Source organism: Balaenoptera musculus, chromosome 20 (assembly GCF_009873245.2).
Source record: "Balaenoptera musculus isolate JJ_BM4_2016_0621 chromosome 20, mBalMus1.pri.v3, whole genome shotgun sequence".
In the NCBI taxonomy this organism is placed as follows: domain Eukaryota; kingdom Metazoa; phylum Chordata; class Mammalia; order Artiodactyla; family Balaenopteridae; genus Balaenoptera; species Balaenoptera musculus.
Window position 1 is genome coordinate 10,830,828 of NC_045804.1, and position 23,482 is coordinate 10,854,309.

At 51.0% G+C, this 23,482-nt stretch overlaps 1 protein-coding gene across 4 annotated transcripts in view; it reads right to left on the bottom strand.

Annotated features, from left to right (window-relative positions):
• The window catches only part of TBC1D16 (TBC1 domain family member 16), an 83,915-nt gene that overhangs the window by 50,403 nt on the left and 10,030 nt on the right, over positions 1–23,482 (bottom strand). For all 4 annotated transcript variants that reach the window (XM_036838042.1, XM_036838039.1, XM_036838040.1 and 1 more), the window contains exons 2-3: positions 16,793–17,032; positions 13,278–13,875 (exon numbers count right to left, since the gene is read on the bottom strand). In XM_036838042.1, the coding sequence (XP_036693937.1) occupies positions 13,278–13,875; positions 16,793–16,970 (776 nt within the window). In that variant the 5' untranslated portion in view covers positions 16,971–17,032. The remainder of the gene's footprint in view (positions 1–13,277; positions 13,876–16,792; positions 17,033–23,482) is intronic.

A 23,482-nucleotide genomic window follows, 5' to 3' on the forward strand; every position in this document is an offset into this window, starting at 1 on the left:
CTGGCCCTACACTTCCCTGCTCGTGGTTTGGAAGCTCAAGGCACTGTCACTTTCAACTACCGTCAGGGGAACTTCTGAGACCTGACATCCATGTTGGTCACGTCAGTTTCACCCTGAAGGTGAAAGCCTATAGGCCTGTGCCTGTCCACCCTCTCCCAAAAGGGGGGACCGTGACCCCAATTAAATCGTGGCTGCTGTGACCGTGAGCACGCGGAGCACAGGGGAGCGTGCAGGGAGCCCGCTGTCACTCGACACTCTTCCCGGCAGCCCGGCAGCCTGCCAGGCTCAGAGAGACCGTAGCTACCAAAAATAATCCTCCCAGTGTTTAAATATTTACAGAAGCAAGACAGATCCTGATGCCTTTACCATCTACAGGGTCCGGCCCTAACCGCCAGCCCTGGGGCTCCTGGGAGAGGCCAAATCCACCCCCACCCCCCGCCCCCTTTGCTGGGTCCCAGGTCTCCTCCCTCTCCCTTCCAGATGTGTGCGAATCTCCCTTTCTGTGACCCACGAGACAGCCCCCCTCTCTCCCTCCAGAACATTTCCACTTCTGACTTCTTACTCCCAATGTTACCTCGACCCTGGCAGGCACCTCCTTCCTATAGGCCTTTGGGGCCCCAAAACCCCTCCTCAGGAAAGGCCCCCCCCTTCTCTAGAGGGTCTGCATCCCATCTTGGAAACCATCAAATAAAATGTAACAGAAGAGGCATGTGCCATCTAAGCCTGCAGGCTGGTCTCCATGCCTCCTCCTGGGAACCTCCAGGTCACTTAGGGGCCTTGCCCGTGACGGCCTTGTGGGCATGGATGGCCACTGTCCCGCTGTGTGGGACAAAAGGCGGGGCAGTGAGGATGGAGACTTGCCAGGGCACAGGGCTGGGCAGAGCTGGGAGGTGACCAGGGGCTCGGCTCCCGGGTGGCCACACTTAAGGACCATCTGTGTCACTGCCTGCCGCTAAGGAAGGTCGGGAATTTGCTCGAGGCCACCTGCTGGCACCAGAGTCCAGGCCTGCTTCCTCCAGCCCATGACTTTCAAAGGGCAGGCGGTTTGCAATGACCAGTGTGGCTGGGCTTCAGCTGTCAGATCGTCAGGGAAACGATACTCTCAGGTTCCCCAAACAGATTCCCTGAAGCAAGGAAGCACATTCTGGATATGGTGGAGGGGCCACCAGGAGCCCTTTCTCCCTGGCACATCACAGGCATTTAGGGAACACTGGTTGAATTGAAAGGAAAATCCAAGTAAAAATGCCTTGTTTATTCTGCTGGGAATGAACGTTAAGGCAAACAGTAGAGGATACAGGAACGTTCTGATCAAAAGACAAAGGTCATTTGCCACCCCCCTCTCGCTTTTAGGGAGGATTTCATCAGGTATTGGGTTACATTACAACAGCCAAGCGGGAGTCCCAAAAGGCAGAGCGCGGGCTCCCGTCTCACCTGGGAGGCACTGTCACGTCACTGCTCTGTGACCTCACGCTCAGAGCTCTCAGAAGCTCAGGTGGGCCCCGGGCCCTGCAGAGTCCCTGCCAGAGCTGCTGATGCAAGAGCCAGGGCCCCCAGGGCCTCTAGCTTCCTGCTCCCGAGTGGAGCTCTGTGCAGTCAGAGCAACACAGCCCGCAGAGAGCGTCCCCACTACCCCCTGCAACAAATCATCGAGGGTTGCATCAGGTACCTCCAGAGGGGCTGTCGTGCTTTGTGAGCTGAGGGGGAAAGGCCAACAACAGTTTCATTTCCTGTCCTTCGACAGCCATCCTGCAGTGGGCATGCCAATTCCCTGGGGAGCACAGCCTCTCCCAGAGGCTGAACTTCCTTCCTTTCACTTCAGGAGGGTTGATGCACCTATTTCCTCCCTGTCCTGACAGCTGTCATAGAAAGAGGTCAACTTTCTTTTTTTTTTTTTTTTTTTTTTTTTTTTTTTTTAAATTTATTTATTTATTTTTGGCTGTGTTGGGTCTTCGCTGCTGCGCGCGGGCTTTCTCTAGTTGCGGCGAGCAGGGAAGAGGTCAACTTTCTAAAGAGCTGATGGTCCTTGAGGGGGGAGCAGTCGACAATAGCATGATTTCAAGAAGATCCACCCATGCAAGGGCTCCACCATGCATCTCTTTGGAATCTTGCTTCCTTGGGTGACACACTTGGCTGGTGACTTTCAGAATCTCTGCTCCAAGCCAGGGAGGGGTCAGGGCTACAGAACATTCCCCACAACAAGCAGGAGCAACAGAATGCTCTCCAGACCTCCTCCTAGAAGCCACAGAGCCATCAAGGAAAAAGGAAGAGGGCCGGCCAGAGAACATTAAAAACAAAAATAAAAACAAAAACAAAACAAAAGCAGGACACCAACCAATAGAGACTACAGCTGGCCAACTCAGTGGCCCTGTGCCACACACGGCATCAAGCACTTGAAATGTGGCGAATTAAAACTGAGATGTGCTCTAGGGTTAAAGCTTGCGTGGGATCCCCAAGACTAAGTACAAAGATAGAGAATATTAAACATCTCTCATCAACTTTTAATATTGATCGCATGCTAAAATGGTAATATTTTGCATATACTGGGTAATTATTAAAATTAATTTTACATGTCTCTTTTTTACTTATTAAAATGTGGCTACTAGACCTACACAAATATGCCCAACTGACTTTTGGCAAAAGTGCAAAAGCAGTTCCATGGAGGAGGGTTGGCCTTCTCAGTGGTCCTGGGGCAACCAAACATCCCCAGGCTAAAAGACAAACCTTACCCTAAGCCTCACTCCTTCCACTGAAATTAACTCAAAATGGGTCATGGACTTACATGTAAAATGTAAAACTATAAAATTTTTAGGAAAATAACAGGAGATCATCTTTGGGATTCAGGACTAGGCCAGGAGTTCTTAGACCTGACACCAAAAGCAAGATCCATAAGAAAAAAAACCTGACAAATTGGGTGTCATCAGAATTAAAATATTTTGCTCTGTGAAAGAACCTGCTGGGAGGATGAACAGATAACTACAGACTGGGAGAAATACTTGCACATCACGTATCTAACAAAGGACTAGTACCCAGAAAATAAAAAGAACTCTCAAAAATGTAACAGTTAAAAAAAACAGTTAGAATGTAGGCAAAAGACATGAAGAAACATTTCACCAAAGAGGATAAACAGATGGCAAAGAAACACATGAAAAGATGCTCAACATCACTAATCATTAGGGAAATGCAAATTAAAACCACAATGAGATACCACTACACACATATCAAAATGGCCAAAAAATAAAATAGTGACCACACCAAACGCTGGTGAGGATGTGGAGAAACTGTACCATTCACATACTGCTGGTAAAAATGTAAGATGGCACAGCTACTCTGGAAAACAGTTTGGGCAATTTCTTTTAAAACAAAACATGCAACTACCATAGATATGACCCAGCAATTGCACCCCTGGGAATTTCTCCCAGAGAAATACTCACAACAGCTTTATTCATAAATGCCCCAAACTGGAAACAACCCATCAATGAACTTCCTTCAAAGGATGGACAGTTAAACAAACTGGTCTGTGTACACCATGGAATACTACTCAGCAATAAAAAGGAAAGAACTACGGATGCATATGATGGCTTGGATGGAGCTCAAGGGCATTATGCTGAGTGGAAAAGGCCCATATCAAGGTTACAGAGAGTGTGATTCCATTTATATGAAAGTCTTCAGAGACAGAGAATAGAGTAGTGGCTGTGACTATGAGGGGGAGTGTATGGGAGCCGTGTGATGATGGAACTGTTCTGTACCTTGATTGTGGTCGTGGTTACACAAAGCTACACATGGGATACAACTGCACAGGAATCTATACACATGTACACACAAATGGGTGCTTGAAAGACCAGCCAGATCTGTGAGTTGTACCCACCTCCATTTCCTGGTCTGGAACATGTACTATGGTTTTACACAGGATGCTGCCATCAGGGGAGGTTGGATGAAGGATGCATGGGACCTCCCTGTACATTTTTTGCAACTTCCTGTGACTCTATAGTTATTTCAAAATAGAGTTTCTAAAAACAAGACTACTATAAAATTTTAAATTTTATGTGGCTCACATTACATTTTTACTGGACAGTGCTGGTTTAGACCCGGCATCAGCACATAATGGTCCGCTGTCTGTCTCTGTACAACCCATGAACTAAGAATATTTTTTAATAGACTTTATTTTTTAGAGCAGTTTTAGGTTTACAGAAAAGTTGGGCAGAAGGTACAAAGAGTTCCTAGATACTCCTCCACTCACACACAGCGTTTCCGCTATTATTAACATTTTGCATTAGCGTGGTGCATTTGTTGTGATTGATGAACCAATATCAATACATTATTATTAATATCTAAAGCCCATAGTTTACGTTATGGTTCACTCTTGGTGTTGTACATTCTATGGGTGTTAACAAATGCATAAGGACATGTATCAGCATTACAGTGTCATCCAGAATAGTTTCACTGCCCTAAAAATCCTCTGTGCTCTATTCAACCCTCCCTCTCCTCTAATCCCTGGCAACAACAGATCTTTTTTTCACTGTCTCCATAGCTTTGACTTTTCCAGAAAGTCATATAGTTGGAATCACACAGTCTGTAGCCTTTTCAGATTGGCTTCTCTCACTTAGCAACATGCATTTAAGTTTCCTCCATGTCTTTTCCTGTCTTGATAGCTCATTTCTTTTTAGCACTGAATAGAATTCCCTTGTCTAGATGGACCAGTTTATTTCTCCATTCACCTACTGAAGAATGAACATCTCAGTTGCTTCCAAGTTTGGCATTTATGACAGAACCTGCTACAGACATCCGTGTGCAGGTTTTTAATTGAAGAATGGGTTTGAACATTTTAAAATGTTGAAAAAGGCAAAAGGAGGGAAATATTTCATGACACATGAAAATTATATGAAATTCAAAGAATCCATAAATCAAGTTTTATTGGAACCCAGCCACGCCCAACTACTTCCATATTGCTAGTGGCTGCTTTCTCTCTATGGGCAGAGTTAAGAAGCTACACAGAGGCTGTACAGTTCAAAAAGCTGAAAATACTCACTACATGGCCCTTTACAGAAAAGATCTGCTGACCCCTGAGATGGACAATTACAATCCCCAACTTTGAAAGGCCAGAGAGAAGCAAACCAAAATGATAATAGCAATGCCGAAAGGATTGATGACCATAAATATTTTCTTTATGCCTTTCCTCCCAAATTTCTAAAATGGACATATATTACTTTTGTCACTTTTAAAGTAGATTTCCACAGCATCTTTGCTCGGGCCCCACAAGCCTCTCAGGGGGGCTCCTGAACACACCCAGAGGGCTGCAAGGGCTGGGCCAGGAGGGGCGACTGATATGCCAAGTGATGACGGAAACAGGGGCTTCACAGGGCCTGATTTTGTTTTGCTTTTTTGCTTTTTTAACTTCAGAGCTGGTACCTCAGCTAGGAGCCTTCATTCTGTGACCCTGTGCCTCAGCCTTCTCTACAACAGGAGAAGAACAGCCCTGACCACAGGCATTGTTTTAAGGGTTAAATGGTCAGTACCCACAAAGCATGTGCTGGGTTGAATAGTGTCCCCCAAATTCACATCCACCTGGAACCTCCTCATATGACCCTATTTGGCAACAAGGTCTTTACAGATGTAATTAGTTAAAGATCCCAAGATGAGATCATCCTGCATTGAGAGTGGGCCCTAAATCCAAGGACTGATGTCCTTACAAGAAGAGAAGCCACATGACGATGGAGGCAGAGATTGGAGGGACACAGCCATGAGGAATGGCTGGAGCACCAGGAGCTGGCAGAGGCAGGATGGATCCTCCCTGGAGCTTCAGAGGGAGCAAGGCCCTTCAGACACCTTGATTTCAGACTTCTGGCCTCCAGAACTGTGAGAATCCCTCTCTGTTTTTCTAAGCCGCCCGGTTTGTGGTCCTTCCTTATGGCGGCCCCAGGAAACTAACACAAAGCACTTAATATCTGGCTGGCACACTGGTAGGTGCCATAAAAGTGCCACTTTTATTTTTATCATCCTGGTAAATGACTACCATTTGCCTACTCTGTGCTGAAACTTTTCGAAGTGCTTTCGCTCATCGCCTCTCTTTGGCTTCGCAACAGCCCCATTTCACAGATGAGGAAACTGAGGCACAGAGAGATTAAACACCTCGCCAAGCTCATGCCCCAGGGATCACGCGGGACTTGGTTCACATCTGACTGCAGATCTTGCCCAGCCCAGCTGGCCTGCCCCTTCCCTCCCAAGACAGTGTGTCTGAGCCAACAGCTGCCCTAAGTCTCCCACCAAGGGACTGGGCACTGTCGAGATCCAGCCTGAATTCCCTGGCAGCCCCTCCAAGCTCCTGGAGGCAGTGGCAGCCGCCCATCAATGAGTTTCTACAGCTTCGGGGCAGACAGTGAAGGGCTATTCTCCTCCCCAGGCAGTGCCTGGCTTCCCTGCCTAGGAGGCTCCCAGGCAGGTCCAAGGGCTCAGTCCCACCAGCTGCCCTTCTCAGAGCAGCTTCCTTTGGACCCCTGCTACCAGCCATCCCCAGGCACAGAGATGGGGAGTGACGGGTGACTGCCACCTTGGCTGGGGGGGCTTGGAACAGGCGGGCGGCGGGTGTGGAGGGAGAGATGCCGGCACAGAGCCTGCCGAGTGCTACAGAAACATAAGACAAGATTAGTCTTAACGACGCACAGAACAGATTGCAGGGTGTCGGGAGATGGGATGTTTTAAAGAAATAAATCTCAGCTCCCGGTTACAGAAGCACAAACAAACCCAAACAACAGATCTTTGGAAGCTGCCAGCTTCCCGGCTGCCAGGCTGCTGCTGGGGGCCCCAAAGGGGTGAGGGTGGGTGTTCCAGGAGCATCCTCAGGGCATCCGGGGCACCCGGGCTGCCCCAGTACTGAGTTAGCTCAGAGGTACCTTCCTGAAATTTGGGGGGTAGGGGGGTGCACCCCCCAGCGCCTGGCCATCCTATCTCTCACCAACTCTTGGCCATTCCACCTCCTAAATCTCTCTGGAACCCACACTCATCCCTCAGCATTCATCCCACAGCTCCTCTCCGACCATCACCCTCCCTTCCTGGGCGGCAGCAGCCCCAGGACCTTCCCTCACCCCTTCCGCAGTCCCACTGCTGCTGGAATGGCCTCCGAGGACATCCACTGGTCCAGCCACTGGCCCTTCCCTGTTGCTCCCCCCTTCTTCTTTTTAGGGTCCCATCCTTCTGGCCCCTCCCCTATTCTCAGCCTCCCATCCCTCCTCTCCCACCTCTGGGAGAGGGTTCTTATTTGCTTTAGCTACTATGGGTGGGAAGGGGTGAAAAGCTTCTCCCTCGTTTATATCACCGCCCTCCCCGCGCCCCCCGTCTCCAGGAGTGAGCGGTTCTGTATGAACCTCTCATTCCTGCAGGCTTGTCCGCCTCCCCTGAGATGGTTGGACAGAAAAGGAATGGGGCAAGGCTATTTATGAAAACCGCCCAAAGCAACTAAGAATCTCATGGCATCACACAACCTGCCCCTAACCAGGCTTTGGGTGACCCAGAATGACACCCTCTGGGTCCCTCCTGGCAGCCCCCCATCAATGATACTCAGCGCTTGGACCTGGCCCACCAAGCTCATGGGCTCCAGGTCCTTCTCAGAGGCTGGATTCTCCCCAGAGCAGGGTAGAAGGAGCAGGGCCTGTTACACCAATGACAACGAGAAGGTATGAATAATTCAGCCTTTACGGCTGATACTCTGGTGTCACAGAGCCTTTTCCTCCTAAAGGCAAAAAGCACTTAAGCTGCCATTTATTTCAGCCTGGCTCCCTCTGCGGGGTGGGCGCTGTCATCCGTTGTCACCGTGCCTCCTCACTGGCTTCGGCTTGTGACCCCTCCTGCCACCCACCCCCTAGTAAGCTAGCCCCTGCGTGGGTCGGGGGGAACACCTGTTCAGTTTTCTGGTCTTCTCCCCTTTTTCCCTTGACAGAGCATTTTGAGGGGCTACTCTTTGCCAGGAGTGTGACTACTCCCTCCATCCCCCTCACAAGCACTGTTTCGTCTGGACCTGCACTGTCCAACACAAAGCCCTCGCCGCCTGTGGCTATTGAACTTTAAATTCAGTGAAGATGAATAAATTAAAAATCCAGTTGCTCAGTTGCCAGAGCCACATTTCCAGGGTTCCACAGCCACATGTGGCCAGCGGCTACCACACGGGACAGCGTTCATCACCACGGAAAGTTCTATAGGACGGCACTGGTCCAGGTGACAGGTAAGTCTCACGGAAAAGCAACAGCACAAGGCGGCATATGTTAAATGCCACACAATTGAGACGCCAGGGGAAAGCAGCAGGAGCTCTGTAGAGCGAGCAGGGGTCACGGAGGAGACCGCAGTCTGGCTGGGGTTTCAGCAGGGGAGGGGAGAACATTCCAGCTGGAGGGAGGCTGGGGAAGGGGGAGCCTGCTGGGGCCGGCTGGCCAAAACACCGCGTGCGTGGGAAAAGAGGAGAGGAGAGGAGGTCAGGGGGCAGGTGAGCATCGGAGCAGGATCCCAAGGGCAGGCAGCCCGTGTCCCCCTGGGGCTGTACCCGGCTCTCCTGGACCCACGTCTGGGCTGGCTGGACCACTGCACCAATGAAGCCACGGCGAGAGTCCCTGCGTGGCCAGGCCACCCAGCTCGTTCTGCAACCTGAACGCCACCCTTCACTTGGGATGGCCGCCCCAAGAACACACACCAAGAATGACAAAGGAGGGGATGAGAGAGGGGAAACACAGCACACATTTACCCTGGGGGTGGGGGCACCGATGACAACTCTGGGGACGCGGGTGGCAGACCATCAGCATCAGCTTCATGGGAAGGACCTCACAGGGTCTTAGGAGGTCTTCTCATTAACAAGCATGCAAGGGACTTCCCTGGCAGACCAGCGGTTAAGACTCTGTGCTCCCACTGCAGGGGGCATGGGTTCCATCCCTGGTCGGGGAACTAAGATCCCACAGGCCGTGCGGCACGGCCAAAAAAACCAAAAAAAACAGAAATAAAAAAACAAGCATGCAAGACAGTGGACAAGGGTGAGCCAGTCTAAGCTGTGTGTGGGTTTATGATTAATATAACCACACGGTAACATTTTTGAAACATGAGAAAAGAAAAAAATTACTCGTAACCACGCTATCCTGACATATTGGCACAGCTTCCTCTCAACCTGTGCTGTCCAATAGAGTGGTCACATGTGCCACTTAAATTTATCTCGATCAATATCACATAAAATTAAAAATTCAGTGTGTCAGTCACACTAGCCACCTTTCAAGTGTTCCCTAGCTGAGCAGGCCAGTGGTGCTACCTCGAAGGCACAGATCTGGAAAGTTCTAGTGGGCAGCACTGCTTGGCCCGCCTCATTCATGCATCAGGCCTTTCCACAGATTTCAATCAAAATGTGCACATCATTTGCTACCTGCTTTGTTTGTGATGCACTATAAATTTCCATGCTGCAGCACAGCCTTTACAAATACACATTCTTCCGTCTGGCAGTACCAGGGTTCTGAACATTTTGGGGAGTCGGAGGGTGCCCCCTCCTCAGGAAAATGCACACCCACGAGCACACACACAGGAAGCGGTGTAAGACTTCAGGGGGCTCATGGACCCCCATTAAAAATCCCTTGACCTGGAAGATAAACTGTAATGGATGGGTCTCCTTCTCTAGATTCTTCCCCTTTTTCCTCCATTGTAAAGAATAGCATGATGAACATCTTCATGCAAATGTGCTTTATTTCTGTAGTTTAGATTATTTCTTAGGACGAGTTCCGGAAGAGACCTTTTGACTTAGGGAGTGGGAGCTGTGTTTCAGCTCATATGTATCGCCACACACGTCCCCAAGGGGGAGCAACTGACACGCCACATGGGGGTCCACATGGGGGTCCTGTTATACTACACCCTCATCCAACTGGCCCTTGAGACTGGGTACCTCTCAGGACAGAAGCAAATGATGGGATGGCCACTTATCTTGTCGGTGGACATCCTCACCTTCATCTCAATCCAAAGCCTTGATTTCTGACACTGTGGAAGGTACGGGGCTGAGAGCCACAGACCCTAAACCCTGCTTGTATAACTCAGATCTCCATGGGAGGAGGGTCCACGATGACAAGTCAGCAGCACAGCTCTCCTTGCCCACCCATTTCCCAATAGTCCTTGGACACTCACACAGTCAAGGATTTCCAGCCATCACTGTGCTGGGGCTGGTGGAGTGGCTATGGCAGGTGGCCTTGCCATCTAGGGATGAGGCTGTGCCGGGCTATACCCCGCAGGTAGCACACGAATGGACACTGCCTTTCTAACCACTCAGCCCTTCTGTGAACTACCAGCCACATAACAAAATGTTTAGGGGACTCTCGGATGGGGGCTGCTTCCCCCTCCTCGCCCAGCCCCAGCCCCAGGCTCAGCCTCCGTGTGTAGTTCTTCAGTTCTGCCACCAGAGGGATCCCATGAGCCAGCCTGCCTGCTCCCCTCCCAGGGAGCCAATTCCCGGTTAAATTAGGAGCCTCTGCTCCAGGAGCCGCTATGGGTGCATTCAAGTCCTCAAAGACAAGCTCCCTGAGGGGTGTCTGGTCCAGCAGATGCCAGCGCTCTGGGATCTCGCCCCAGATGCCCTCTGCCTGAGGCACAAGGCCCACGCCTCTCTCCCCGGGCTCCCCACCACAGCAGCGGTTCTCATACCTGGCAGCACTTTGAAAACCCCTGGGGAGGTCAAACACTGCCCAGGCCCGGGCCCCATCCCAGCCATTCTGGTTCAATCAGTTTGTGTGTGGCCTGGGCATCAGGAGCCTTCAAAGCTGCCTGGCGCATTCTTGTTTTTTGCTGGGCTGGGAAGCCTTGCTCTATAGCACCCAGTACTACTGACCATTTAGTCCAAATTTCCAGGCCCATCACAGGGCAGGAGCTGTGGGAGGGAGGGAGTGGAGGAGCACCAGCTTTGCTTCCAGGTCTCAGATGCGGTGGGGAGACAAAACTGCAACTCAGCTCCGAGAGCAAAGAAGCAAGTAAACATGAACTGCAGGGACGGCCTGGCAGGAAATGTAGATTCCAGGGCCCACCCAGCCCCTTTTGGAATCACATCTGTTTTTTTTTAAGCTCTCAGCAACCTGTCAAGCACGGCTGGGTCAGGAACCAGGGTGCCTCCATGTAATACCTCTCTCATTCCGTCTCAAAGACAGGCTGTTTCCACATCAGCCCCTGACTGAAGCACAGGCTCCCGGGAGGCAGGGAGGGACCTCACTCATGGCCATCCTGCCCCAGCCCAAAGCCTTGGCTGAATTGGACTGATTGGGCCAGAAAAGCAAACAATATGGAATTGTTGGAGCTCCACGGCGAAGGAGGGAGCTCCCTCACAACACTAGTCTTCCGAGCACACCTCGCAGCTCTAAGCAGAAACATGACCCCTAAATTAAATTGGGTGGAGCAGGGATCTGGAAGGTAAAAGTAGGGTTCCCAAAGCATGACTACAGAAAGGACTCATGGTGGGGCAGCCAAACTTTCACACCTGACAGACGCCACCCAGCTTTAGCTCAGGAGTCTGCACGCGATACAGAATAATGCTTCCAAATCCAACTGGAGGTGGAAATTGTTGGGAATATTAGCCAGACACACAAACAGAGTGCTGACACACTTGGATGGACCTTAAGGAAGGAGCCAGACACAAAAGGACACAAGTTGCATGATACCATTGAGGTGAAATGTCCAGAACAGGCAAATCCATAGAGACAGAAAGTGGCTGAGGGAGGGGGGTGGGGAGTGACTGGCAGTGTGGCACCACCAGGGGGAGCGCTGACAGAGCCCCACTGGCTGTGGGACCCAGGTGTGGCTTTGAGTTACGTTCTCAGCCTGGTTTCCTGGTGGGAAACAGCACACGACTCAGGGAACCTCATGGGGCACTGGAGTCCTTGGCTACAGCTGACCGCTCCCCTTACATGCACCCTCCAGTACTTGAGACGGATGTTATCAGTTTACCCTTGGGCTTTAATGGACCACATCTTACTGAGGGGAAGAAAACAGGAATGAATCCATCTCAAATTCCTTCCCGCTGAAGCCAGCAAAGCATTCTGCATTCCTCCGCCCTACTCCTTTTCTCCTGGGATTACATCAGTTCATGTGACCTTATGTGCTCTAGGTCTGGTGTAGACCCAGCAGGGATCGAATCTGGCTCAGCTCCTAAATTAGCTGGGTGACCTCCAGCAAGTTCCTTAACCTCTGAGCCTCGCTTTCCTCTTCTGTACACAGGGGGTGATGTTAGCACCTACCTCACAGGGTTTGGGATGGTTGTGAGCATAAAAAGAATTAATCCATGGCACACATGCCCAGTGCCCAGGCAAAGCTCAGACCATTCACACTTATCACATGCCCATCTCATATCATGAGCTCAATAACTGTGTGCTGACTGTTTGATTATGTCAGCGCTTACTATCATCACCATTATTAGCCTAGAAATCTAATGAGAACAAGGACCACAGCCGAGCATGAGAAGGGGCGGCAGAAGTCCCACACCTGCCCGTGCCAGGCCTGCCCCAGCTGCTCTGGGTTAGCCCAAGCCTGTGGTTCATGAGCCTTGTGCACACCTACCTCTGGGAGGCCCTGAGGCCCCCTAACGACACTGTGTGGTGGCCACCATGAGACTGCAACAACCCTCCCCAATCAGGCAGGGGGTGGGTCTCACTGCTGCCCCTCCTGGTCCCTGCCTGTGTGGCCAGTGAGCCCGCCAGTGTGCCCAGGCATCTGGTTCCCCTGGGCTCTGGGGCTGTACAGTAAATGCTGCCAACTTCCCCCTGGGGTTGTGTTCCAGCCTCTTACAGCTTGAGGGTGTGAGAAGTAGACAGGCTAGGGACCCCTCTGGCGGGCCGGGCCACGTGCCTGGCTTGGCCCCAGGCAGAGCACAGAGCCTGGCTGGGGACCAGGCCTCCCCCACAAGCCTTCGGCCACCACCCAGGCTCCCTGAATTTGCCTGGGGGTTGTGGGATGACCGACCATCTCCTCCAGAGATGAGCACAAAAGACACCTGGACTGCTGGGGCCTGGCACCAGGGGGGTTAGACGGGGTTATGGGGCCGGTCAGACCTGGCAGGGAATGTTTAGTCCTAGGGCAGGGGAGAGAAGAGGGAGGGAACCCCCAGCACCCCTCCCCTGGACTGTGCATCCATCACAATCCCCTAGGGTGGTGTGAAGTGAGTGGACAGGGTGCGGAGGCTCTGGTGCCTGCGGGATGGGATGCAGGCATCCTCAGCGCTCAGTGAGCAGAGCGGGGACAAATGCCATTGCTCTTGGCTCCAGAGAGGCAGTGGGGAGTCAGGAACTCACCCGCTCTCGCTCTCCAGGAACACGGAGCTGCTGCTCTCTGCGAGTGCGGCGCTGATGGGCGAGAGGCAGAAGGGTGAAGAGAAGGCCTCTGAGTCTGAGTCGAAGGAGCTGGCCCTGCTCACGCCCTCGGCCGACAGCTCCAAGGAGCCCTCCTCCTCGCCCGCCTCGGGTCGCGGCTCCCGGCCCTCTTCCGTCCCGTCCTGCGAACTGACCGCCGACAAGATTCCCGAGTCGCTGTGGGCCGGCTGAGAGGCCAGGAGGGAGCTGTCTGTCCCCAGGCCCAGGGCCAGCTTCTCCCCGTCCTCGGGCGAAGGGCTGACACGCTCGGGGTCTCGGATGCTCTGGGCCACCACCAGGATGTCCTCATCTCTGGGGATTAGGGTGGGCCTGGGCTCCATGGGGGACGGCGGGTGGGGGGCCCCCGAGCTCTGGGTACGCCGGCCCCGAGGGCGGGGTGCCTTGCGCACGGGGGAGCTCTCGGGGGTGATGTAACGCAGCGCCTCCTCGTCCTGCTTCTGGATCCGGGAGTTGGGGACCCATGCGAGGATGAGGGTGGCCCCCAGCAGTTCATCCTTCTCCATGTACAAGCACAGGTAGCCTATGAGGGGTCAGGAGCACAGACGGTTAGGGAGGGCCATGCACGAAGTGCCGCTGCCTGGTTTCTCGCAGGAGCCACACCTGGGTTAGTAAAACTGTGGGGCTGTGCAGACTAGCCAGGCTCCGGACACAGCCTGGCTCTAAGAAAACATACCTGAGGGATACAGTTGAGCTCAGGATGAATGAGTGCTGTGGGCATTTTCTAAGCACACACACTTAGCAGATCCAGTGGGCCTGGGACCTCAAGCAGCAGCCTGTCCTGTGCTTTCCCTCCTCCTCTCGTTCAGAGCCCCACCCCGCCCACTGTCTGGGGGCTCCAGAGCTTGCCTGCCTCCATCAGCCTCCCGGTCCGGGCAAGCCCAGGGAACTGGGGAGGAACACAGGGGCCCAGAAGCCCCGCTGGCTTCACAGCCTCACCACAATCTTAGGAGGGATACAGGCAGCAGATTTTATTGTTATGTCCCAAAAAGAATAAATCCAAGATGAGTGGCATTTGGGCCTTTTCCAGTTGGCTGTGGCTTCTTAGCATTTCTTCCTTACCACTGTTTTGGAAGAAGGGGCCATCTCGATGTCATGCCCTGCACTGCTGACAAAAATGAGAAGAGCGATCCTCCAAGGCCACCGGCAGTGCGTGGGTGGGCTCTTCGGGCCCCTGACTGCTCAGTCTGGGGAAAGGTGGCCTTTCCTCCTGCAGCACCTGCCATTTCGGGGCATCCTGACTCTTGGGTCTGTTGCACCAGGTTCCCAGGCCTCCTGGTTTCTGTTCTGAGAAGCCCCTGGGGCAGGAGCTGGGGTCCCTTTCATGCCCCAGGGCTCTGGCTCAACCCAGAATCCTTAGCCTGGCTCCCATTTCCAAAAGAGGTGGGGGGAACTCCAGGGCTGTCAGCCAGTTATGTAGAAGGATAACATTCGGGTGAGGCCAAGTGTCTCCACACCCGCAGATCACGTGGCTTTGGGTTGGGAAGGGAGCCTGAGACCTCTGGCCCCCTCTCCCTTGCCTCCCATCACAACAGGATGATACCAGAAGCCCTCCAAAGGCTGCTGCTATTTTATTTGTTTTATGCAAATGTAAATGTAAATGTAACACCCTCAGACCCAGGGCTAGAACCTCTGTACCTGGCACCCCAAGTCCTCGGAGTTGGGCGCATGGTCAGGCGTCCACAGGGTCAAGGTGACATGCCACCCAGAGCCTGTACCCCCTTCTAGAGCACACTCCAGGGACCAGGACCCTGGAATCCCCTGCCCTCACAGTTCAGAGTCTGCTTCCAGGGCCTGCTCGGGGCTTCCCACCTGAGCTGTATGTGGGGGCCGTGGATGGGGCTTTGGTGTCCCCAGGAGAACACCCGGGGCCCCTGTAGTGCAGGAAAGAGCTGGGGCCAGAAGCCGGCTTTCCTACTTTGGAACCTGGAGGGTCTGGTGATTCTAAGTCTGCACCTAACTGTCCGGGTGACTGTAAAGATATGCTTATCAAGGCAGGAGGACAGAATACTTTTCAAAGAGTTCATTAGTATAATTTAAACTTGTCTTTTTTATTAATTTATTTATTCAGTATTTTGTTGACACATAATTTGCATGCATTAAAGTGCCCAGATCTGATTATAATTCAGAATTTTAAATGTATTGACATCTGATGTGGGACCTCTGTCTGGACTCAGGTGGGCTGCAGCCAGGCTGCAGGTACACTGGGACTGGGGATACAGAAGCACCTTTCGGCAGCCTAGGGAGGCCACAGGACGAGCCCAGGGCCTGCCTTCACCCCACCTTCACCCCAGGCTGGCATTGGGGAGCACCCCTGAGCACCAGCCTCCTTGTCCGAGAGACAGGCCTGCCCAGGCTCCAGCCACTCTCATGAGGTTGTTGTGCAAATTACATAAAGCGATACATTTGTCTGTTGCAAGTCATTTGCGCAAATGACAAAGGACCACACAGGCCTCTAGTATCACTAACCCATCTTTTTGATGTTTCCTCAGAGCAGCAGGGCTGAGGGACTCAGGTGTGAGTGCCGGGCTGCCATAACCAGGTCTAACACCCCCAGGCCCCCTGCCTCAGGACAGTCACAGTCAGTGACACTCCTGCAAAGAGAATCTGTGCCCACTCCCTTAGTGCACAAGGAAGCTTGCCGTTTTGGGGCTCAGAATACAACTGGAGCCCTGGAAAAAATGTAGTTTCTTTCTCTGTGGCTAAAGATAGCAAAGTCACCGCCACTACAGGAAAAGTTTCCCACTCCTGGGACTAAGGAGAGCCACGGGCTGGAGTGTCCCGGGAATAGCTCAGGGTAACTCCGGGCTCCCATGTGGAGGGTCAGGAAAGGACCCTCCTCCATCTCCATCCCTGCAGAGTCTAAGAATTTTCTTCCCCAATCTCAAAACAGAGGTTTTAAGCACAGAGGGTGCGCAGGATCAAAGATTTCCACGTCCCCAGATTCCTAGGCCTGTTTCATGCCCCACTCAGTCCTCACCCCACACTCAGGACTGCAGGAAGGGACGAAACCACCAAGACTGACCTGAGGGCTATGTTCCTGCACACGCTCAAGGGGGCCTGGCGGAAAGCGTCTCACTGGGCAGGTTCCTGCAGAAGAGGATGCCCTGCTTCCCTTCTGGCTTCCCTCCCCGTGAGCAGGGGGTTCCCTGCTCCCAGAAGCCCTGTAGTGCTCAAATGCCCTCTTCTACTTGCAAATTCAGGCTAATTCCCCTTAAACCGTCCTGCCTACCCTCCATGAGTCAAAGGTCACTGGCCTGCTTCCCAGATGGGGAAATTGGGGCAAATGGGGAAGTGACGCAGGAGCTTGCTAACTTTAGAGAGATCAGCCAGCTCTCCCCAGGCCTGTGACCCCACAGCCCTCCCCTCCCAGGTCTGTGACCCCAAGCCTTCCTCTCCCAGCATGTGACCCCAGGCCTGTGACCCCACTCTGGGCTTACCTGGGTGGTGCTCCCCCAGCCCCTGCAGCCCTTCTGGCGGGTGCACGCAGACATTGTTCTTGGAGTAGATGATCTCCCCATCCAGGACGGAAGGGGGCCCACCGCTGCCACCGGGGGTGAGGGTCAAGAGGTCCGAGGCTTTGGAGGAGGCTCGGCGAAGGAGGCGGCCCAGAGACATTGCCGGGGGAGTGTTTCCATCCTCTGCACACTTGGGCCCAGGCGGGGCTCTACCAGACCTGCCTGGGGGAGGAAGAGAGAGAAAAGGCATGGCCAAGGTCATGAACTTGGACTGGGTATCCCTGGGGCAGCATCCTACCCCACACCAGTAGGCTGGAAACAGAAGCTGTGGAACCACAGAAGGGGTCCTGCTAGCACAAGGCCGTACGGAGGGTGAGCTGCGTTCTCAACAGTGGCGCTACGGACACTTGGGGCTGAGTCCTTCTTGGTGGTGGCGGCTGTCCTGTCCATTGTAGGGTGTTTTGCAGCATTCCTGGCCTCCACCCACCAGATTCCACTAGCACCCCTTTCCACTGTGACAACCAAAACTGTCTCCAGGCATTGCAAATGTCCCCAGGGGGCAAAATCACCCTGTTAGGAACTGGTCTAGGGAATTCCCTGGTGTCTAGTGGTTAGGACTTGGCGCTTTCACTGCCATGGGCCCAGGTTCAATCCCAAGTCGGGGAATTCAGATCCCACAAGCCGCGCAGCGTGGCCCAAAGAAAAAAAGAGAGAGAGAGAGAACTGGTCTAGAGGAATCTGTTCCCACGGCAGCAATTTCAAAACCTCCAGGACACAGAGTTCACCCCGTGTCCCTTCCTTCCTGAGATTCTCAGCCATCTGCGGTGCTTCCCAGGGAACATCCCGGTTCTCCTTCGTCCTTCCCACCTTTCCCAGCCTTCTCCACCTCACCTGCCCTGTGTGTCCTCATCATCCCAAAGCCCAGCCTGACGTCCCAACACACGCTGGCTGCCTCAGCTGGGAAGGGGTCACAAGTGATAGGTGAAGGACCCAAGTTAACATACAACTCATTCTTTAAAAAAATAAACTAGAAACCAAAGGATCAGATCCAAAATATATACAGAATTCCTAAAGACTCCCTGCAAAAAAGGAGCAATATCCCAACAGAAAAAGCAGGCGATTCACAGAAGTGGAAACAGAAGGACTGAGAACATGAAATGAAAACCCAACACCCGACACACTGGCAAAAAGCAATTTTAATTCCAGCAAAAATGAAACAAAAGCCCAGGCAGCTATGTGAACCAACCAGACGTTCCCGTCAGTGGGGCTCATGACGGCCGCCCACCAAGCTGGGAGTAGGATGACCACAGGCATGATGTCGCCTGTGTCAATGAAGAGATGTGTGTAAAGCTATTTCCTGGTCAGAGATCATGGATGTCCGAGACTTCAGGCCATGCTGGGCAGGGTGCAGGCCAGGCTCGTGGGGTGGGGTGGCTGGGATGGGAGCGTCGCAGAGGGGCTGCAACTCAAGCTCTCAGAAAGAAAAAAAAAGACTTGAAGCCGGTATGATAAAATTATTGACTGGGAATGGATAGACCAAATGCAGTCTGTCCATACGATGGGATATTATTCAGCCTTAAGAAGGAGGGAAATTCTGACACCTGCTACAACATGGATGGACCTTGAGGACATGCTCAGTGAAACCAGCCTGTCACAGAAGGACAAATATTGTATGATTCCACTTATATGAGGTACCTGGTATAGTCAAACTGATGGAGACAGAGAATAGAAGGGTAGGTGCCCGGGGCTGGGCAGGGGCTGGGGAGTTAGTGTTTAATGGGGAGAGTTACTGTTTGGGAAGATGAAGAAGTTCTGGAAATGGATGGTGGTGATGGCTGCACAACAGTGTACCCAAATGTCCCTAATGCCACTGAACTGTGCAGTTAAAAATGGTTAAGAGAGTAAATTTTATGTCATTTTTTTTGTGGTTATTTTTAGTGGTCTTTCTTTCTTTCTTTCTTTCTTTCTTTCTTTCTTTCTTTCTTTCTTCTTTCTTTCTTTCTTTCTTTCTTTCTTTCTTTCTTTCTTTCTTTCTTTCTTTCTTTCTCTTTCTCTCTCTCTCTCTCTCTCCCTCCCTCCCTCCCCTCCCCTCCCCCTCCCTCCCTCCCTCCATTTCTTTATTTTTGGCTGTGTCGGGTCTTAGTTGCAGCACACGGGATCTTTTGTTGCAGCACGCAGGCTTCTCTCTAGTTGTGGCGTGTGGGTTTTCTCTTTCTAGTTGTGGTGCGTGGGCTCCAGAGTGCATGGACTCTGTAGCTTGTGGCACGTGGGCTCTCTCGTTGAGTCATGCGAGCTCAGTAGTTGTGGCGCTCAGGCTGATTTGCCTCGAGGCATGTGAGATCTTAGTTCCCCGACCAGGGATCGGACCTGAGTCCCCTGCATTGGAAGACGGATTCTTAACCACTGGACCACCAGGGAAGTCCCTCTTTTTTTTTTTGGCCACGCCACGCAGCTTGCGAGATCTTAGTTCCCCAACCAGGGATTGAACCCGCGCCCTCGGCAATGAGAGCGTGGAGTCCTAACCACTGGACTGCCAGGGAATTCCCTATGTCATGTATGTTTTACCACAGTAAAACTTTTTTGAATAATCAACTGGAGGGGGTTCTCAGGCTAAATTATATTGTTCTTTGCACCCTCTACACTTTGTACATTTACCCCTAAATCCAGGGCTGATTTAGGATGTTCCCTAAATGGAGTTCTTTCTGTGTCCAGTGCTTGGACGGGTTCTTGGGGCAGAGGGCGGGGGCTGGGGGTCCAGCTGGCTCAGCGGGGTAGCGGTTGTCTCAGTGCTAATTTCCTTCAATGTCCTGGGACCAGGCAGCTCAAGGCTGGATCCTCAGGCCCTTATGGCTCTCTGGGTGTCCCTCTGTGCCCCCTTGGTCTGATCTCCCGTCTCTTTGCATATTTCCAGTTGCCTCCACGGCAACTAACTCTCCCAAACACAGCATCCTTCTAACAGCTCCCTGCAGGCCCAAGAGTCACCCTTCCCATTCCTGCGTCTTTACCCAGAAAAACCCATCACTCTCTTCTCTCTCATTGCTGAGGTTCCCAACGTCAGGATGACCTTGAAAATCACTAGCCCTGGAGACTCAGGCCCAGCTGGGGTCCTCGCCTCCTCAGCCCTGAGCCACAGAAGCCCCTCCATTCTCGGCCATATCCAGGGCCCCGAATCCACCCCTTCTCAGGCATCCCCCATGCCTGAGACACCACTTTCAATGTGGGCTGCAGAATCAAGTTGACCCCTTGGTCCAGGGGACGGCAAGCTGGTTCTGTAAAGGGCCAGACAGGAAATATTTTTGCCTCTGTGGGCCCAACGGTCACTGTGGAGACTACTCAATTCTGCCCTGTTGTGTGAAAGCAGACAGTACGTGGGCAGGTATGCCTGTGGTCCCGCGAGACTTTATTAAATAGATACTCAAGCCAATTCCATATAATTCTGACGTTACACAAGAAAACTCTTCTAGTTTTTTCACCCATTTAAAAACATAATAACCATCCTTAGCTCGCGCACTGTATAAAACAGGAAGAAGGCTAGATTTGGTCCACGGGCAATACGTGGCCGACCCCCGGCTCAGACCACTTTCTGGATACTCGGGGCAGGGCTGCTCCTCACTACCCAAATCCTCCTCCGGGCCCAGCTCTGGGGGAGCCTTGTGGCCTCCCCAGGTCGAGGGGGCATCTCTCACCGTCTTAACCACTGAGTGCTGTCTGAACACACAAGGCACATTACGACGCTTGACAACCAATGTTCGAAACTTAAAATAAATCACACTGGAACCTACACATCAAAATATGTGTTTTCTTTCCAATTAATCATCTGGTAAAGCTATATTCTTTTATTCTAATGATGACTTCATTCCATTGTCCGGAATATTTTTAGAATTCAAGAATCATTCCAGAATTACTAGATCAGTTAATGAGCCATACAAGAAAAAGAATTCCCTTCTCCAGATCAGCACTGCCTAGAAGACATACAATGAGAGCCTCATATGCAATTTTAAGTTTCCTAGTAGCCGCATTTTTAAAAAGTAAAAAAGAAATGAGGGAAATTCATTTTAACAGTATATTTTTAGTTAAGCCACTATATCCCCAATAGTATCATTTCAGCCTGTAATCAGTATGGAAAAATTACTCATGAGCTATTTTACATTCTTTAAATCTCCAGAATCTGGTGTACATTTTGCACTTAAGCATACCTCAGTTCACACTAGCCACCTTCCAGGTGCTTAGTGGCCTCCTGGGGCCCGTGGCCTCCTGCTGGGTGAGGCTGGGGCAGGTCTGGAGCCCCACCTCCTTCTGAGCCTCAAATGGTATTACTTAGTTTAATCGCCCTAACCTCCAGAATGTGCTGCAAACAACGCTCAGCTGAGTCCAAAAACCACACCATCTTTAAGCTAAGACGGTTTGCCACCATTGAGGATAATCAAAAGAATGTTCCGGAAGCTCTGAAGGAGATTCCAAAATACAAGTGTTCACAATATAGCATTTTCCCCACATCGGCTGTGAAACCCCACTGCAGCTCTGGAAGGTACATGCTAGAAGCGCAGTTTTGCAAACGAGAAAACAGGGGCCGCACACCCCAAGTCAGCCAGTGAGCGGACACACCTGAACATGAGACCTTTGTCCTGTGTGCGTGGAATTCTGGCTCCTACCCCTGCCCCTGCAAGCTGGGTGAGCGAGGACAACCCCCCAGTTCCACCCCCAGGTTGTTCGGTGCGGGAGACAACGTGCCTCTGGGTAGGTCCAGCCCGTCTGTTAAACGTTAGCCACGAATATTTACTCTCTTCAGACAATGCTCATTTATTTTTTCAATGTATTTGTCCCTTTGTGAGCCTATTTCATCTCAATTAAAACTGGTTCCCGACCTCTGCTCTCTGTCAAACTAGATGTGGAGAATCCTTGACCTGTTTTTTAAAAGCTTTTTCTTTTTTTAGATTATGAAACGTGTTCAGAGAAGTATAAAGAATACGTGTCCCTTAACTCGCACCATCCAAAAATAATCTGTGTATTTTCTACTATCTTCCGTGTCTATCTTAACAAAACAAAACCACCCACTGGAATTATACCATACCTTTCTTTCAGTTATAACATACATATATTTTCCCATGTGTTATAGGTTGAAATGTGTCCTCCCCAAATTCATATGTTAAAGTTCTCACCCCCACACCTCATAATTCAACCTTATTTGAAAGTAGCTTCTATACAGATGCAATCAAGTCAGAATTAGGTCATTAGGGTGGGCCCTAATCCAGTGACTGGTATCCTTTACAAAGAGGGAGTTTGGACACTGGTGTACAAGGAGAATGCAATGTGAACATGAAGACAGCCATCTACAAGCCAAGAAGAGAGGCCTCAGAAGGAACCAACCCTTCAACACCAAGATCTCAGGTTTCCAGCCTCCAACACTGTGAGAAAATTAATTTCTGTTGCTTAAGCCACCCAGTTTGTGGTACTTTTTATGGCAGCCACAGAATACTAATACACCACATTATTAACTAATTTAAAAATTCAAAATGTCAACCCTCCATCTTGATAGCTATAAATATAAAACAAGGATGCACCATTCTTGAGCCAGCCACCATCATTAGATATTTGGTTTCCAAATAGTGGCTACTTAAATAATAAACTTTACATTTTATACATAAATCTGTACCTGTATCCTCACTATTTCCTTAGGACAATTTCTGGGATTCCTATTTCCTTAGGAGGAAAAACTGGACCCCTGACATAATGTCCAATAGATTTCCAAAAAGGTACCATAGTTTTTAGGGATTTGAATCTTTGCTAATTTGGTCATTGGAAAATGGTTTTCTGATAATCAGTTCACTTGAGCAGGTTGTCCTATGTTTATTAAACATTTGTGTTCTTCCTGTGAATTGTCTGTTGGTTTACTTTGCCAATTTTCCTGCTGGGGTGTCAGAATTCTTATTGATATGAAAGAACTCTTTATATAGCAAAGATCTTAATCCTTTGCTATAGTTGCTGCATGTATGTTTTTCCTAATTTGTTATTTGCCTTTTAACTGTATTACTCATTTTGAAATACAGAGGTTTTAAACTTCTAGGCAAATTGATGATAACTTTTCCTTAGTGATTACTTTTTATCACTTTTACACTTTATATCATTCATCTCAAGCCAAAGATCCAATCATCACTGGCTTATATTTTCATCTATTTTTCTTATGATGTCCATTTTCAATTAACTACTTTTGATATTTCAAAAAGCCTAATTCAAAGTATACATTTACCTGAAAAGGCCGCACATGTTAACTATTCACCAGCTCATTGAATGAGTGTTTATGTTGTTTTTATTGCTATTTCCTGTTTTTACTGTGTACTGTTACTTGATAAAAATAGGGACATCAATATAGCTTAATAAAGGTGGGGTGCGTGTCATGTAAAATCTTACGGGAAACTTAAAAGGAGGGGGCCCTTAGCAATGACCCAGAGACCTGTGTGGCCTGGTCCGTGCACTGGTCTGCACCCTCTCGTCTTCTACCACGTTGCACACGTGATGGACACACATGGTTCTCACACTACCAACATGCTCCAGTGAGAACCACTCTCATTACAGGCCGGCTTGTACTGTAAACCGGGCTCTGCTCATCGGCAGCTGAGATGGTGACTGAGCCCAGCCAGAGCTGCCCTCCTCAGGCCCCAGCCGTTCCAGGGC